Raw genomic sequence first — 19,755 nt, 5'->3', positions numbered from 1 at the left:
CCACCCCTGCCGGACAGAGAGTGCCGACCCCTGCCGGTCAGAGAGTGCCGACCCCTGCCGGTCAGAGAGTGCCGACCCCTGCCGGTCAGGAGTGCCGACCCCTGCCGGTCAGAGAGTGCCGACCCCTGCCGGTTTAGAGTGCCGACCCCTGCCGGTCAGACAGTGCCGACAGTCAGAGTGCCGACCCCTGCCGGTCAGAGAGTGCACTACCACCCCTTTTGCCGGTCAACACGTGCCTACACCCCTGCCGGTCAACAGAGTGCACGACAACCCCTGCCGGTCAGAGAGTGCCGACCCCTTTTGCCACCCCTGCCGGACAGAGTGCCAGCCTTTTGCCGGACAGAGAGTGCACTACCCCTGCCGGTCAGCAAAAAGTGCAATTTGATGGAAACCCCTGCCGGAAAAAGTGCATATTGTTTTTATACTGATTGCCGACCCCTTTTTCAAATGTAAAAAAAAAGTGTTTTTTCTTCTATATTCTCAAAAATCTGCCGACCCCTGCCGGACAGAGCTAGTGCCGACCCCTGCCGGACAGAGAGTGCCGACCCCTGCCGGACAGAGAGTGCCGACCCCTGCCGGACAGAGAGTGCCGACCCCTGCCGGACAGAGAGTGCCGACCCCTGCCGGACAGAGAGAGACCCCTGCCGGACAGAGAGTGCCCCCTGCCGGACAGAGAGTGCCGACCCCTGCCGGACAGAGAGTGCCGACCCCTGCCGGACAGAGAGTGCCGACCCCTGCCGGCCGACCCCTGCCGGACAGAGAGTGCCGACCCCTGCCGGACAGAGACCCCTGCCGGACAGAGAGTGCCGACCCCTGCCCCCCTGCCGGACAGAGAGTGCCGACCCCTGCCGGACAGAGAGTGCCGACCCCTGCCGGACAGAGAGTGCCGACCCCTGCCGGACAGAGAGTGCCGACCCCTGCCGGACAGAGAGTGCCGACCCCTGCCGGACAGAGAGTGCCGACCCCTGCCGGACAGAGAGTGCCGACCCCTGCCGGACAGAGAGTGCCGACCCCTGCCGGACAGAGAGTGCCGACCCCTGCCGGACAGAGAGTGCCGACCCCTGCCGGACAGAGAGTGCCGACCCCTGCCGGACAGAGAGTGCCGACCCCTGCCGGACAGAGAGTGCCGGCCCCTGCCGGACAGAGACCGACCCCTGCCGGACAGAGAGTGCCGACCCCTGCCGGACAGAGAGTGCCGACCCCTGCCGGACAGAGAGTGCCGACCCCTGCCGGACAGAGAGTGCCGACCCCTGCCGGACAGAGAGTGCCGACCCCTGCCGGACAGAGAGTGCCGACCCCTGCCGGACAGAGAGTGCCGACCCCTGCCGGTCAGAGAGTGCCGACCCCTGCCGGTCAGAGAGTGCCGACCCCTGCCGGTCAGAGAGTGCCGACCCCTGCCGGTCAGAGAGTGCCGACCCCTGCCGGTCAGAGAGTGCCGACCCCTGCCGGTCAGAGAGTGCCGACCCCTGCCGGTCAGAGAGTGCCGACCCCTGCCGGACAGAGAGTGCCCCCTGCCGGACAGAGAGTGCCGACCCCTGCCGGACCGACCCCTGCCGGTCAGAGTGCCGACCCCTGCCCAGAGAGTGCCGACCCCCCTGCCGGTCAGAGAGTGCCGACCCCTGCCGGTCAGAGAGTGCCGACCCCTGCCGGACAGAGAGTGCCGACCCCTGCCGGACAGAGAGTGCCGACCCCTGCCGGACAGAGAGTGCCGACCCCTGCCGGACAGAGAGTGCCGACCCCTGCCGGACAGAGAGTGCCGACCCCTGCCAACCCCTGCTGGAAGCTTTTTGTTTTTATCTAAATATTTCACCTTGTCAGGTGGAAAGATGACTCAAGGTCATAGATTCCTCTGCCATATGGGTCTATCTGTAAATCGCAGCACACTAGTATCGAATGTTTAGAAAGCCTATTTCGATTTTTGTTTTCCCCTCAGTGATTGTGAATAAACCAGCGGTTTTTGATAATGATCAATTATCTATTCAAAGTTCTTTATTTTATATTTTTTTTGTCAAGTGAGTTAAATATGTTTCATTCCTTAGTTCGATCCCCATTCAAAATTGTCAGGCAGTTGCCACATGATAAATGATGTACAATGCTTTGTTTTTGATCCTGCTGTGGATTTCAAAACATCAATCTCTACTGGACTCCACTTACAAACAAATGATCCTACTCTCGCTTGACAAGTGTCTCAGCCTGTAAATCAGCAGTGAATTGGACTCTTTACCTGGAGGCACAGGATCCAGTTCCTGTTTTTAGATCATAAAAACAAAATTATATACACTTCCAGAAATTGAAGCCCAAAATAAATGTTTCACAGAGTTCAAGTAACAGACACATATCAACATCAATTGTTCAGAGGAGACTGCGTGAATCAGGCCTTCGTGGTCAAATTGCTGCAAGGGAACCACTACTAAAGGACCTCAATAAGAAGAGACTATCTCGGGCCAAGAAACACGAGCAATTAGACCAGTGGAAATCTGGTCTTCTCTGTGATGAGTCAAGATTTTTGGTTTCAACTGCCTTGTCTTTGTGAGACGCGGAGTAGGTGAACAGATGATCTCTGCATGGGTAGTTCCTTACTGTGAAGCATGGAGGGGGTGATGTGTGGATGCTTTGCTGGTGACACTGTCAGTGATTTTATTTTGAATTCAAGGCACACTTAACCATCATGGTTACCACAGCATTCTGCAGCGATACGCCATCCCATCACGTTTCCACTTAGTCCCACTATCATTTGTTTTTCAACAAGACAATGACCCAACACACCTCCAGGCTGTGTAAAGGCTATTTGACTGAGAAGGAGAGTGATGGAGTGCTACATCAGATGACCTGGCCTCCACAATCATCCGACCTCAACCTAATTGAGATGGTTTGGGATGATTTGTGAAGGAAAAGCAGCCAGCAAGTGGTCCACATATGTGGGAACTCCAAGCCTGTTGGAAAAGCATTCCAGGTGAAGCTGGTTGAGAGAATGCCAAGACTATGCAAAGTTGTCATCAAAGCAAAGAGTGGCTACTTTGAAGAATCTAATTTATTTAACACACTTTTTATGTTACTACATGATTCCTTATGTGTTGTTTCATAGTTTTTGATATCTTTACTATTATTCTACAATGTAGAAAACAGGAAAACATTTACAAGCACCCTTGAATGAGTCGATGTGTCCAAAATTTTGACTGGTACTGGATATTTATTTATTTTTCTTTGAACATTACATTGTTTACTATTAAAATCATCTGAGTTTTGATAAACAGCCTTGATCTGTTTAAAAAACATTTTATTTTTTTATTTTTATTTTTTTACCATCCTAATTCTCAACGGTGTGTCTGTCTTTCTGTAAATGTCTGAGGTGAGCAGTGGGTGGAGTTGTTGTAAAGCTCGTTCCAAAGTAACGTTACCATGTGAGCAGTGGGTGGAGTTGTTGTAAAGTCTGACAGCTTATGGGTGGAGTTCTTCCTGTTTTAGTTTGACAGCAGTTGGAGTTGTTGATTCTTGCACAAAAGATTAAAACTGAAGAAGTGGGAATGGAGTAAAAAAAAATGTTGAAGCAGTGGGTGGAGTTGTTGTAAAGTCTGACAGCAGTGGGTGGAAAGTCTGACAGCAGTGGGTGGAGTTGTTGTAAAGTCTGACAGCAGTGGGTGGAGTTGTTGTAAAGTCTGACAGCAGTGGGTGGAGTTGTTGTAAAGTCTGACAGCAGTGGGTGGAGTTGTTGTAAAGTCTGACAGCAGTGGGTGGAGTTGTTGTAAAGTCTGACAGCAGTGGGTGGAGTTGTTGTAAAGTCTGACAGCAGTGGGTGGAGTTGTTGTAAAGTCTGACAGCAGTGGGTGGAGTTGTTGTAAAGTCTGACAGCAGTGGGTGGAGTTGTTGTAAAGTCTGACAGCAGTGGGTGGAGTTGTTGTAAAGTCTGACAGCAGTGGGTGGAGTTGTAGTAAAGTCTGACAGCAGTGGGTGGAGTTGTAGTAAAGTCTGACAGCAGTGGGTGGAGTTGTAGTAAAGTCTGACAGCAGTGGGTGGAGTTGTAAAGTCTGACAGCAGTGGGTGGAGTTGTAAAGTCTGACAGCAGTGGGTGGAGTTGTTGTAAAGTCTGACAGCAGTGGGTGGAGTTGAGGTTGTGTCTGTTTCTCAGGTGATTTGTTCGGGCAGTAGGACAGGACAGGTTGTCTGTTTCTCAGGTGATTTGATCGGGCAGTAGGACAGGTTGTGTCTGTTTCTCAGGTGATTTGATCGGGCAGTGGTACAGGACAGGTTGTCTGTTTCTCAGGTGATTTGATCGGGCAGTGGTACAGGACAGGTTGTCTGTTTCTCAGGTGATTTGATCGGGCAGTGGTACAGGACAGGTTGTCTGTTTCTCAGGTGATTTGATCGGGCAGTGGTACAGGACAGGTTGACTGTTTCTCAGGTGATTTGATCGGGCAGTGGTACAGGACAGGTTGTCTGTTTCTCAGGTGATTTGATCGGGCAGTGGTACAGGACAGGTTGTCTGTTTCTCAGGTGATTTGATCGGGCAGTGGTACAGGACAGGTTGTCTGTTTCTCAGGTGATTTGATCGGGCAGTGGTACAGGACAGGTTGTCTGTTTCTCAGGTGATTTGATCGGGCAGTGGTACAGGACAGGTTGTCTGTTTCTCAGGTGATTTGATCGGGCAGTGGTACAGGACAGGTTGTCTGTTTCTCAGGTGATTTGATCGGGCAGTGGTACAGGACAGGTTGTCTGTTTCTCAGGTGATTTGATCGGGCAGTGGTACAGGACAGGTTGTCTGTTTCTCAGGTGATTTGATCGGGCAGTAGGACAGGTTGTGTCTGCAGGTGATTTGATCGGGCAGTGGTACAGGACAGGTTGACTGTTTCTCAGGTGATTTGATCGGGCAGTGGTACAGGACAGGTTGACTGTTTCTCAGGTGATTTGATCGGGCAGTGGTACAGGACAGGTTGTCTGGCAGGTGATTTGATCGGGCAGTGGTACAGGACAGGCTGTCTGCAGGTGATTTGATCGGGCAGTAGGACAGTCTGTTTCTCAGGTGATTTGATCGGGCAGTGGTGACAGGTTGTCTGTTTCTCAGGTGATTTGATCGGGCAGTGGTACAGGACAGGTTGTCTGGTCAGGTGATCGTTTGGGGTGATGCAGGCGGCGATGCAGGGCGGTGATACAGTGTGGTGATGCAGGGCAGTGATGCAGGCGGTGATGCAGGGCGGTGATGCAGGGCGGTGATGCAGGGCGGTGATGCAATGTGGTGATGCAGGGTGGTGATGCAGGGTGGTGATGCAGTGTGGTGATGCGGTGATGCAAGGCAGTGATGCAGTGTGGTGATGCAGGGCGGTGATACGGTGTGGTGGTGCGGTGATGCAGGGCGGTGATGCAGGGCGGTGATGGTGTGGTGCGGGGCGGTGGTGCGGGGCGGTGGTGCAGGGCGGTGGTGCAGGGCGGTGGTGCGGTGATGCAAGGCGGTGATGCAGGGCGGTGATGCGGTGATGCAGGGCGGTGATGCAGGGCGGTGATGCAGGGCGGTGATGCGGTGATGCAGGGCGGTGATGGGGCGATGATGGGGTGATGCAGGGCGGTGATGGGGGCGGTGATGCGGTGCGGTGATGCAGTGTGGTGATGCAGTGTGGTGATGCAGTGTGGTGATGCAGTGTGGTGATGCAGGGCGGTGATGCAGGGAGGTAATACAGTGTGGTGATGCAGTGTGGTGATGCAGTGTGGTGATGCAGTGTGGTGATGCAGTGTGGTGATGCAGTGTGGTGATGCAGTGTGGTGATGCAGGGCGGTGATGCAGGGTGGCGATGCAGGGCGGTGATGCAGGGCGGTGATACAGGACAGGTTGTGGCTGTTTCTCAGGAGCCTGCTGGTGGTGTTGTACTTAGTAAATATTCTAAATACTTTTAGTGACGATTTATTATCCATTTTGCAAATACATGCCCAGATATTGGGCAGAAAAACACAATACCAATGTCTGGCATCTCCCTGCTAGGCCGACATCCAGCCTACTTCACATTTAGGCAAATATAGCTTATATTTTTATAGTACAGAAATCAAATACTATATAAATGTATATACAGTACGTGTAATAGAAGCATTAAATAAATCATTATCTTTCTTTTGTTTCATAGATGGTTGGGACAACTTCTCTCACCCGTATGAGAAGAAAGAGTTTGGAAAATGGGAACTGTGTCTGCCCCCCAAGTATGACAAGTCACCAGCCATCGAACACAACACCAAACTCAAGGTAGGCTTTACAGTACTGCTTTATATCCAGCTGGGCCTACTGTACTGCTATATATTAAGGTAGGCCTACTGTACTGCTATATATTAAGGTAGGCCTACTGTACTGCTATATATTAAGGTAGGCCTACTGTACTGCTATATATCCAGCTGGGCCTACTGTACTGCTATATACTAAGGTAGGCCTACTGTACTGCTTTATATCCAGCTGGGCCTACTGTACTGCTATATATTAAGGTAGGCCTACTGTACTGCTATATACTAAGGTAGGCCTACTGTACTGCTTTATATCCAGCTGGGCCTACTGTACTGCTTTATATCCAGCTGGGCCTACTGTACTGCTATATACTAAGGCAGGCCTACTGTACTGCTTTATATCCAGTTGGGCCTACTGTACTGCTATATATTAAGGTAGGCCTACTGTACTGCTATATATTAAGGTAGGCCTACTGTACTGCTATATATCCAGCAGGTAGGCCTACTGTACTGCTATATATACTATCCAGGTAGGCCTACTGTACTGCTATATTATTATCCAGGTAGGCCTACTGTACTGCTATATGTTAAGGCAGGCCTACTGTACTGCTTTATATCCAGTTGGGCCTACTGTACTGCTATATATTAAGGTAGGCCTACTGTACTGCTATATATTAAGGTAGGCCTACTGTACTGCTATATACTAAGGTAGGCCTACTGTACTGCTTTATATCCAGCTGGGCCTACTGTACTGCTATATACTAAGGTAGGCCTACTGTACTGCTATATACTAAGGTAGGCCTACTGTACTGCTTTATATCCAGCTGGGCCTACTGTACTGCTATATACTAAGGTAGGCCTACTGTACTGCTATATACTAAGGTAGGCCTACTGTACTGCTATATACTAAGGTAGGCCTACTGTACTGCTATATATTAAGGTAGGCCTACTGTACTGCTATATACTAAGGTAGGCCTACTGTACTGCTATATATTAAGGTAGGCCTACTGTACTGCTATATATTAAGGTAGGCCTACTGTACTGCTATATATTAAGGTAGGCCTACTGTACTGCTATATATTAAGGTAGGCCTACTGTACTGCTATATATTAAGGTAGGCCTACTGTACTGCTATATATTAAGGTAGGCCTACTGTACTGCTATATATTAAGGTAGGCTTACTGTACTGCTATATATTAAGGTAGGCCTACTGTACTGCTATATATTAAGGTAGGCCTACTGTACTGCTATATACTATCCAGGTAGCCAAATGCATTTAAACTCAGTTTTATACAATTCCTGACATTTAATCCAAGTAAAATATCCCTGTTTTAGGTCAGTTAGGATCACCACTTTATTTTAAGAATGTGAACGGTCAGAATAATACTAGAGATAATTATTTCGGCTTTTATTTCTTTCATCACATTCCCAGTTGGTCACAAGATTAGAGTTTCTGAAGCCACTACTTCCTCTTGGTCTGTTTCTGTACAGCTACTTCCTCTTGGTCTGTTTCTGTACAGCTACTTCCTCTCGGTCTGTTTCTGAAGCCGCTACTTCCTCTTGGTCGGTTTCTGAAGCAGCTACTTCCTCTTGGTCGGTTTCTGAAGCTGCTACTTCCTCTTGGTCTGTTTCTGAAGCCGCTACTTCCTCTTGGTCTGTTTCTGAAGCCGCTACCTCCTCTTGGTCGGGTCTGTAGCTGCTACCTCCTCTTGGTCGGGTCTGATTTGTAACAGAGAATGTGCTCTCATTAGCTGGTTAAATGGGCAAACCGCAGTTGAAATGGATAACATAGCGTACTGTTTCAGTAAAAAGCAGAGGGGAGAGAAATTGAACCACCCTCAAATTCATAGACAGAGATATGGATGCAAGGACTGACAATCCACGATACCAAATGTATAGTTTTAAGCGTGCTTTGAGGCTATACAGTGTTTTTTTTCCCACACCTGGGAGTAAAACATTGACTGCTGTGTATTATCAAGGTAGCCGACAATACTATAGTTTGGGTTCTGATTGGGTATGTAAGGCACGTATCAGTTATATTCTGCATGAACCAATGGGTGCGTATCATACATACAGGTCCAGAAGTGGATGTAGCAACTGCCTATTGCCCCTTTTTTTAAATATATATATTTTTAAATTCTGTCTGCTAGACTCCTGACACAGCAGGTTGAAGGAATTCAACTCTGGTAGAATACAGAAGGACAGTTTACAGTGGAATGTGGAGATACAATATATCTGATGAGAGAATCACGACTGTTTCTACATCCCTCTGTTCCTCTCTGTCTGTCTCCCTCCCTCACTACCTCAAGCCTACTCCCTCTCTGTCTGTCTCCCTCCCTCACTACCTCAAGCCTACTCCCTCTGTTCCTCTCTGTCTGTCTCCCTCCCTCACTACCTCAAGCCTACTCCCTCTGTTCCTCTCTGTCTGTCTCCCTCCCTCACTACCTCAAGCCTACTCCCTCTCTCCCTCTCTGTCTCCCTCCCTCACTACCTCAAGCCTACTCCCTCTCTCCCTCTCTGTCTGTCTCCCTCCCTCACTACCTCAAGCCTACTCCCTCTCTCCCCTCTGTCTGTCTCCCTCCCTCACTACCTCAAGCCTACTCCCTCTCTCCCTCTCTGTCTCCCTCCCTCCCTCACTACCTCAAGCCTACTCCCTCTCTCCCTCTCTGTCTCCCTCCCTCCCTCACTACCTCAAGCCTACTCCCTCTCTCCCTCTCTGTCTGTCTCCCTCCCTCACTACCTCAAGCCTACTCCCTCTCTCCCTCTCTGTCTGTCTCCCTCCCTCACTACCTCAAGCCTACTCCCTCTCTCCCTCTCTGTCTCCCTCCCTACTTCAAGCCTACTCCCTCTCTCCCCCTCTCTCCCTACTCTGTCTCCCTCCCTCTCTTCCTCCTACTCAAGCCTCTCTCCCTCTGTCTCTGTCCCTCCCTCCCTACTTCAAGCCATCCTCCCTCTCTCCCTCTGTCTCTCTCCCTCCCTCCCTACTTCAAGCATCCTCCCTCTCTCCCTCTCTGTCTCCCTCCTTACCTCAAGCCTTCTCCCCTCTCCCTCTCTGTCTGTCTCCCTCCCTCACTACCTCAAGCCTACTCCCTCTCTGTCTCCCTCCCTACTTCAAGCATCCTCCCTCTCTCCCTCTCTGTCTCCCTCCTTACCTCAAGCCTACTCCCTCTCTCCGTCTCCCTCCCTCACTACCTCAAGCCTACTCCCTCTCTCCCTCTCTGTCTGTCTCCCTCCCTCCTTACCTCAAGCCTACTCCCTCTCTCCCTCTCAGTCTCCCTCCCTACCTCAAGCCTCCTCCTTCATCCCTCGAAGCTGCTTGGCTCTTGGTTCTGCCTGGCTCTGAGTTTCCTCATCTAAATTAGTTCCACAGCTACTCCTTCCTGGAACCAAGGGTCGTGTGTGTGTGTGTGTGTGTGTGTGTGTGTGTGTGTGTGTGTGTGTGTGTGTGTGTGTGTGTGTGTGTGTGTGTGTGTGTGTGTGTGTGTGTGTGTGTGTGTGTGTGTGTGTGTGTGTGTGTGTGTGTGTGTGTGTGTGTGTGTGTGTGTGTGTGTGTGCGCCAAGGGCCCTGCTCCTGTCTCTGCCTCTGTGCGTGTACACCAAGGGCCCAACTCCAATCGTATGTTTCATGTAAAGCTCTTCATGTCTTTTTTTTTTCTCCTAAAAGCTACATCAGTGTCTCTCTCTGCTTAATTGCTGTCACAGTCTGTCCTTGTAGAGTCTTCCTGCTAAGGTTTTCCAACACAGCCCAGTGGACCGGCCGTACGCCACACAGTGTCAACTACTGCTCTTCAAACTTCACCGTTGAAGTACCAGTGCAGCTTCATTTACATGATACTATATAATACTGTATTATCCAGGGCAGCTTCATTTACATGATACTGTAGTACCAGGGCAGCTTCATTTACATGATACTATATAATACTGTAGTGCCAGGGCAGCTTCATTTACATGATACTATATAATACTGTATTATCCAGGGCAGCTTCATTTACATGATACTATATAATACTGTATTATCCAGGGCAGCTTCATTTACATGATACTATATAATACTGTATTATCCAGGGCAGCTTCATTTACATGATAATAATATATGCCATTTAGCTGACGCTTTTATCCAAAGCGACTTACAGTCATGTGTGCATACATTCTACGTACATGATACTATATAATACTGTAGTATCCAGGGCAGCTTCATTTACATGATACTATATAATACTGTAGTACCAGGGCAGCTTCATTTACATGATACTATATAATACTGTAGTACCAGGGCAGCTTCATTTACATGATACTATATAATACTGTATTATCCAGGGCAGCTTCATTTACATGATACTATATAATACTGTAGTACCAGGGCAGCTTCATTTACATGATACTATATAATACTGTAGTACCAGGGCAGCTTCATTTACATGATACTATATAATACTGTAGTACCAGGGCAGCTTCATTTACATGATACTATATAATACTGTAGTACCAGGGCAGGTTTATTTACATGATACTATATAATACTGTAGTACCAGGGCAGCTTCATTTACATGATACTATATAATACTGTATTATCCAGGGCAGCTTCATTTACATGATACTGTAGTACCAGGGCAGCTTCATTTACATGATACTATATAATACTGTAGTGCCAGGGCAGCTTCATTTACATGATACTATATAATACTGTATTATCCAGGGCAGCTTCATTTACATGATACTATATAATACTGTAGTACCAGGGCAGATTTATTTATATGATACTATATAATACTGTAGTACCAGGGCAGCTTCATTTACATGATACTATATAATACTGTAGTACCAGGGCAGCTTCATTTACATGATACTATATAATACTGTAGTACCAGGGCAGGTTTATTTACATGATACTATATAATACTGTATTATCCAGGGCAGCTTCATTTACATGATACTGTAGTACCAGGGCAGCTTCATTTACATGATACTATATAATACTGTAGTACCAGTGCAGCTTCATTTACATTATACTATATAATACTGTAGTGCCAGGGCAGCTTCATTTACATGATACTATATAATACTGTAGTACCAGGGCAGATTTATTTACATGATACTGTAGTACCAGGGCAGCTTCATTTACATGATACTGTAGTACCAGGGCAGATTTATTTACATGATACTGTAGTACCAGGGCAGCTTCATTTACATGATACTGTAGTACCAGGGCAGATTTATTTACATGATACTATATAATACTGTAGTACCAGGGCAGCTTCATTTACATGATACTATATAATACTGTAGTACCAGGGCAGGTTTATTTACATGATACTATATTATACTGTATTACCAGAATATCTTGACTTACATTCTACTGTAGTACCAGAGCAGTTTAACTTACATGATACTATATAATACTGCAGTTCAAGAGCAGCTTAACTTGCATGATACTATATATGTACACATGATACTATATTATACACTGCTCCAAAAAATAAAGGGAACACTAAAAATAACACATCCTAGATCTGAATGAATGAAATATTCTTATTAAATACTTTTTTCTTTACATAGTTGAATGTGCTGACAACAAAATCACACAAAAAATGATCGATGGAAATCAAATGTATCAACCCATGGAGGTCTGGATTTGAAGTCACACTCAAAATTACCTAATGGCAGTCAGGCTACCTCTGGCGAGCACATAGAGGGCTGTGCGGCCCCCCAAAGAAATGCCAGCCCCCACCATGACTGACCCACCGCCAAACCGGTCATGCTGGAGGATGTTGCAGGCAGCAGAACATTCTCCACGGCGTCTCCAGACTCTGTCACGTGCTCAGTGTGAACCTGCTTTCATCAAAACAGCATGTAAAATGTATTGTGTTGCTTAGGAAGCAACCCAGTGTTGCTTCCTAAGTGGACAGTTTGATTTCAAGTGTGGAATTACATTGTTGTTTGTGTTCCCTTTATTTTTTTGAGCAGTGTACTTTAGTACCAGAGCAGTACCAGAGCAGTACCAGAGCATCTTAACTTATATTATACTATATAATATTGTAGTACAATAGCAGCTTAACTTACATTATGTTAGACATGTAGCAGTTGGTGTTTGTTCCCTCTGTCACCTCTCACCCCAACCCTGCCTGCCGCCTCCCTGCCTCCCTCTCTAATATGCTTCCAGTTGGTGTTTTATTCCCTCTGTCACCTCTCACCCCAACCCTGCCTGCCGCCTCCCTGCCTCCCTCTCTAATATGCTTCCAGTTGGTGTTTATTCCCTCTGTCACCTCTCACCCCAACCCTGCCTGCCGCCTCCCTGCCTCCCTCTCTAATATGCTTCCAGTTGGTGTTTTATTTCCTCTGTCACCTCTCACCCCAACCCCGCCTGCCGCCTCCCTGCTTCCCTCTCTAATATGCTTCCAGTTGGTGTTTTATTCCCTCTGTCACCTCTCACCTCAACCCTGCCTGCCGCCTCCCTGCCTCCCTCTCTAATATGCTTCCAGTTGGTGTTTATTCCCCCTGTCACCTCTCATCCCAACCCTGCCTGCCGCCTCCCTGCCTCCCTCTCTAATATGCTTCCAGTTGGTGTTTTATTCCCTCTGTCACCTCTCACCCCAACCCTGCCTGCCGCCTCCCTGCCTCCCTCTCTAATATGCTTCCAGTTGGTGTTTTATTCCCTCTGTCACCTCTCACCCCAACCCTGCCTGCCGCCTCCCTGCTTCCCCCTCTAATATGCTTCCAGTTGGTGTTTTATTCCCTCTGTCACCTCTCACCCCAACCCTGCCTGCCGCCTCCCTGCTTCCCCCTCTAATATGCTTCCAGTTGGTGTTTTATTCCCTCTGTCACCTCTCACCCCAACCCTGCCTGCCGCCTCCCTGCTTCCCCCTCTAATATGCTTCCAGTTGGTGTTTTATTCCCTCTGTCACCTCTCACCCCAACCCTGCCTGCCGCCTCCCTGCCTCCCCCTCTAATATGCTTCCAGTTGGTGTTTTATTCCCTCTGTCACCTCTCACCCCAACCCTGCCTGCCGCCTCCCTGCTTCCCCCTCTAATATGCTTCCAGTTGGTGTTTTATTCCCTCTGTCACCTCTCACCCCAACCCTGCCTGCCGCCTCCCTGCTTCCCCCTCTAATATGCTTCCAGTTGGTGTTTATTCCCCCTGTCACCTCTCATCCCAACCCTGCCTGCCGCCTCCCTGCTTCCCCCTCTAATATGCTTCCAGTTGGTGTTTTATTCCCTCTGTCACCTCTCACCCCAACCCTGCCTGCCGCCTCCCTGCTTCCCCCTCTAATATGCTTCCAGTTGGTGTTTTATTCCCTCTGTCACCTCTCACCCCAACCCTGCCTCCTGCCTCCCTCTCTAATATGCTTCCAGTTGGTGTTTATTCCCTCTGTCACCTCTCACCCCAACCCTGCCTGCCGCCTCCCTGCTTCCCCCTCTAATATGTTGATGTTTTGGTATTTTATTCCTCTGTCACTTCTCTACACATGCTCTTTCTGGGTTCCACATGAACGATGACATATTACAGAACATTAATAGACAACAGCACTAGATTTTATACATGCACACGATCTATTTATATATTTTATTTAACCTTTATTTACCTAGGGAAATCAGGTAAGAACAGATTCTTATTTTCAATGGTCGCCTAGCAACAGTGGGTTAACTGCCTTGTTCAGGGGGCAGAACGACAGATTTTATTACCTTGTCAGCTCGCGGGATTCGATCTAGCAACCCTTCGGTTACTGGCCCAACGCTCTAACCACTAGGCTACCTGCTGCTCTCGGTCAAGTAAGAGAGGTGTTGCTTTTCAACCAGGTTCGCTGTTCGTTTGAGCAATACGAGTTCCATGCAAGAATGGCTCTAATATAATACTTTACATGTTCTTGAATTTGTTCTGGATTTTGGGACTGTGAAAAGACCATTTCTGGTGGGGTAAGTGTCTGTGTAAGTTGACTATATTGAGATTTTTCAACACTTTGATGGTTCTTGTAAAAAGAGGTGATGCAGCTGGGATCAACTATTGGCCAAGAGAGACTGGCATGCATAGTATTTATATTTGCCCTCTGATTAGACGTGCCGCTCTGTTCTGGGCCAGTTGCATCTTAAGTAGGTCTTTCTGCTTTTAGGAGTGTGGTGTCAAAAAAGCAGAGTTTCTCTTTATTATGGACAGACCTCTCCCCATCTTTACAACCATTGAATCTGTATGTTTTGGTCATGACAGTTTACAATCTAAGGTAATGCCAAATCATTTAGTCTCCCTAACTTGTTCAACAGCCACACCATTCATTACCAGATTGAGCTGAGGTCTAGAGTTTAGCGAATGATTTGTACCAAATGCAATGCTCTTAATTTGAGAGATTTGTCAGGATTAAAATTATTATTATTTTTTTTTACTGGGAACTCATTCCAAAACTGAATGCAACTCTAAGGGTTTCAGTGACTTCGTTTAACTGTGGTTGTTGATTGATCATTGATCAGCATACGTGGACACACAGACTTTGTTTAAAGCCAGTGGCAGGTCATTGGTAAAACTAAAAAAAAGAGTAGAGGGCCGAGAGAGCTTCTCTGCGGTACACCACACCCTACATGTTTGACATTAGAGAAGCTTCCGTGAAAGAGGCAGAGGTTGAAAAATAATATTGAAGGCTGGACTGAAATCTAACAGTACAGCTCCCACAATCTTCTTATCAATTTCTTTCAACCAATTGTGAGTAATTTGTGTCCGTGCAGTACATGTTGACTGCCCTTCTCTGCCAGCATGCTGAAAGGCTTGTTGATAGCATTGCCAGTATCCAACACACAGTACCACTACCAGAGCAACTTGGGTATCAGGTTGTTTTGATTCCCACCCTGCTCTCCTCTCCCCTCTAATAAACCTCTAATTCTAGTCATTTAGTCTGTAGTACTAGCCCTTCAGGCCTGTGTTCCAAATGCCTCCCTATATAGTGCACAACTTTTGAACAAGGCCCATAGGGGACGAGGCACTATGTAGGGAATAAGGAGCCGTTTGGGACGCAGCATGACTCTGGCCCTCCTACCAATCCGTTTCTCCAGCTATCTGTCTGTCTAGAATCTTTATGAAGTGTGAATTGTGTTGCTGGGGGGTCCAGAATGGGCCTAGTTGTCCCCAGGTGGGCCACATGGAATGAGAATATCCCAGTGGGGAAGGCTGCCTGGGGAGAGGGTGCTGGGAGGGGGCTGGGAGGGAGCTAGGAAGGGGAGGTGGGGGGGGCTAGGAGGGAGCTAGGAAGGGGAGGTGGAGGGGGCTAGGAGGGAGCTCGGGAGGTGGGGGGAGCTAGGAAGGGGAGGTGGAGGGGGCTAGGAGGAGGAGGTGGAGGGGTCTAGGAGGGAGCTAGGAGGTGGAGGGAGCTAGGGAGGTGGTGGGGGCGAGGAGGTTTACAGGCAGGTGGCAGACACACACCACACACACACAGGGGTTACAGGCAGGTGGCAGACACACACAAACACACCACACACACAGCGGTTACAGGCAGGTGGCAGTGGGGGCCGTCATTCCCTCTCCACAGAGGTGGTCAGAGTTAGGCTAATTATGTTCTAATTCTCCTGCTTTTCTCTCTCTCTCTCTCTCTCTTCTCTCCTTTCTCACACAAACACTCTTTGACTATTTTTCTCTGTCCCTGGCGGGTCAGAAAGGAGACTGACTGACTGGTTAATAGAACCAATAATGGATGATAGGCAGTGGCAGCAGCGTTACGACCCTTTTGATCTCATAGATTTCTGATTTTCACAGATTGCTCTCTCTCTCCCTCTCTCTCTCTTTCTGACTCCCTCTGCATCCCAAATTGCACCCTTTTGCCTATTTAGGGACATAAGGCTCTAGTCAAATGTAGTACACTATGTAGGGTGCCAGTTGGGATCCCCCCCCATTTCTCTCTGGATGGGAAATTGTGACTGATCCTAGCCGACAGCATTAGCACCGCAGGGAGAAAGAAATGGCACTCGGTTCAGTCCTCCCACACACACACACACACACACACACACACACACACACACACACACACACACACACACACATTCACACACTCACTCACACACACACTCACACACACACAGTTCTCCCTCACCTAGATTAAGGGATGTGAAACACAGGCCTGTCAGTTAACCTTAATCATTAAGAGACACGATCGAACCATTTATCATATCTGCCAATAACATTTAAATAACCTTCCAACGACATAATCTAGAATTAAATGACCTTCCAACGACATAATCTAGAATTAAATGACCTTCCAATAACATCATCTAGAATTAAATGACCTTTCAATAACATAATCTAGAATTAAATGACCTTTCAATAACATAATCTAGAATTAAATGACCTTCCAACGACATAATCTATAATTAAATAACCCTCCAACGACATAATCTAGAATTAAATAACCTTCCAACGACATAATCTAGAATTAAATGACCTTCCAACGACATAATCTAGAATTAAATAACCTTCCAACGACATAATCTAGAATTAAATGACCTTCCAATAACATAATCTAGAATGAAATGACCTTCCAATAACATAATCTAGAATTAAATAACCCTCCAACGACATAATCTAGAATTAAATAACCTTCCAACGACATAATCTAGAATTAAATAACCTTCCAATAACATAATCTAGAATGAAATGACCTTCCAACGACATAATCTATAATTAAATAACCCTCCAACGACATAATCTAGAATTAAATAACCTTCCAACGACATAATCTAGAATTAAATGACCTTCCAACGACATAATCTAGAATTAAATAACCTTCCAATGACATAATCTAGAATTAAATAACCTTCCAATAACATCATCTAGAATTAAATGACCTTCCAATAACATAATCTAGAATTAAATGACCTTCCAATAACATCATCTAGAATTAAATAACCTTCCAACGACATAATCTAGAATTAAATAACCTTCCAATGACATAATCTAGAATGAAATGACCTTCCAATGACATAATCTAGAATGAAATGACCTTCCAATGACATAATCTAGAATTAAATAACCTTCCAATGACATAATCTAGAATTAAATGACCTTCCAATAACATCATCTATAATTAAATAACCTTCCAACGACATCATCTAGAATGAAATGACCTTCCAATGACATAATCTAGAATGAAATGACCTTCCAATGACATAATCTAGAATTAAATAACCTTCCAATGACATAATCTAGAATTAAATGACCTTCCAATAACATCATCTATAATTAAATAACCTTCCAACAACATCATCTAGAATTAAATGACCTTCCAATAACATCATCTAGAATTAAATAACCTTCCAATGACATCATCTAGAATTAAATGACCTTCCAATAACATAATCTAGAATTAAATGACCTTCCAATAACATCATCTAGAATTAAATAACCTTCCAACGACATAATCTAGAATTAAATAACCTTCCAATGACATAATCTAGAATGAAATGACCTTCCAATGACATAATCTAGAATTAAATAACCTTCCAATAACATCATCTAGAATGAAATGACCTTTCAATAACATAATCTAGAATGAAATGACCTTCCAATAACATAATCTAGAATTAAATGACCTTCCAATAACATAATCTAGAATTAAATGACCTTCCAATAACATAATCTAGAATTAAATGACCTTTCAATAACATAATCTAGAATTAAATGACCTTCCAACAACATCATCTAGAATTAAATGACCTTTCAATAACATAATCTAGAATTAAATGACCTTCCAATAACATCATCTAGAATTAAATGACCTTCCAACAACATCATCTAGAATTAAATGACCTTCCAATAACATCATCTAGAATTAAATGACCTTTCAATAACATTGTCTAGAATTAAATGACCTTTCAATAACATTGTCTAGAATTAAATGACCTTTCAATAACATCATCTAGAATTAAATGACCTTCCAACAACATCATCTAGAATTAAATGACCTTTCAATAACATAATCTAGAATTAAATGACCTTCCAATAACATCATCTAGAATTAAATGACCTTCCAACAACATCATCTAGAATTAAATGACCTTCCAATAACATCATCTAGAATTAAATGACCTTTCAATAACATTGTCTAGAATTAAATTACGTTCCTTTCCCTTTTGATTCATGGATTTATCAACACTTCTTGATTTTGTCTCCCAGGCACTCCATAGAGTATACGCTATTAAATCGGGGGGGAGAACGAGAGAAGAAAGGCATGGAGGGATGATGGAGGAAGAGGGAGCAGCTTTGATTGAAGTGGAATGGCTTTCCTTGATGGACTGACAATGAAAAGTGCTCATTGAAACAGCCGGCACCTTTTTTCCTTTGGCAGATGGATGAAACAGAGAGTCAGCTATTTCCTGAGAAATACGCAAACACTCGTGTCACACATGACACACTCAGTGGCACATTTATGCATGTGCTGTAAATTATGCACACGTAGAGTCTGGAGCACAGGAGGCCTGGCAGCTATTGTTGATTTATGATAACTTGTCCTCGGACTGGTATCACTCATCCTTTCGTTCCTTCTTCCAGTCATCCCTTCATCTTCTACTGAGGAAGGTCTGGTTTTTATCCCAATTGACACTCTGTTCTCTGTACAGTGCACTGTCCATAGCCCTGCCTCTTGTTGGAAGTAGTGCGCAATGTAAGGAATAGGCTGTCCATTTGGGACCTTTTCTCTGTGTCGTTGAATGGGCCTGACCTCGGTCTCTGTGTCGTTGAATGGGCCTGACCTCGGTCTCTGTGTCGTTGATTGGGCCTGACCTCGGTCTCTGTGTCGTTGAATGGGCCTGACCTCGGTCTCTGTGTCGTTGAATGGGCCTGACCTCGGTCTCTGTGTCGTTGAATGGGCCTGACTCGGTCTCTGTGTCGTTGAATGGGCCTGACTCGGTCTCTGTGTCGTTGATTGGGCCTGACTCGGTCTCTGTGTCGTTGATTGGGCCTGACTCGGTCTCTGTGTCGTTGAATGGGCCTGACTCGGTCTCTGTGTCGTTGAATGGGCCTGACTCGGTCTCTGTGTCGTTGATTGGGCCTGACTCGGTCTCTGTGTCGTTGATTGGGCCTGACTCGGTCTCTGTGTCGTTGAATGGGCCTGACTCGGTCTCTGTGTCGTTGAATGGGCCTGACTCGGTCTCTGTGTCGTTGAATGGGCCTGACTCGGTCTCTGTGTCGTTGAATGGGCCTGACTCGGTCTCTGTGTCGTTGAATGGGCCTGACCTCGGTCTCTGTGTCGTTGATTGGGCCTGACCTCGGTCTCTGTGTCGTTGATTGGGCCTGACTTCGGTCTCTGTGTCGTTGATTGGGCCTGACCTCGGTCTCTGTCGTTGATTGGGCCTGACCTCGGTCTCTGTGTCGTTGAATGGGCCTGACTCGGTCTCTGTGTCGTTGAATGGGCCTGACTCGGTCTCTGTGTCGTTGAATGGGCCTGACCTCGGTCTCTGTGTCGTTGATTGGGCCTGACCTCGGTCTCTGTGTCGTTGATTGGGCCTGACTTCGGTCTCTGTGTCGTTGATTGGGCCTGACCTCGGTCTCTGTCGTTGATTGGGCCTGACCTCGGTCTCTGTGTCGTTGAATGGG

General features: G+C 46.5%; 1 protein-coding gene across 1 annotated transcript in view; it reads left to right on the top strand.

Moving 5' to 3' along the window:
• gbe1b (glucan (1,4-alpha-), branching enzyme 1b) overlaps positions 1–19,755 on the top strand; it is a 401,340-nt gene that overhangs the window by 77,085 nt on the left and 304,500 nt on the right. The window contains exon 3 of the mRNA XM_052468704.1: positions 6,108–6,223. Coding sequence (XP_052324664.1) covers positions 6,108–6,223 — 116 coding nt within the window. The remainder of the gene's footprint in view (positions 1–6,107; positions 6,224–19,755) is intronic.

This window comes from Oncorhynchus keta, chromosome 18, assembly GCF_023373465.1.
Source record: "Oncorhynchus keta strain PuntledgeMale-10-30-2019 chromosome 18, Oket_V2, whole genome shotgun sequence".
Taxonomy (NCBI): Eukaryota; Metazoa; Chordata; class Actinopteri; order Salmoniformes; family Salmonidae; genus Oncorhynchus; species Oncorhynchus keta.
Note: the sequence above shows the minus strand (reverse complement) of the source record. Positions and strands in the feature narration are given on the sequence as shown.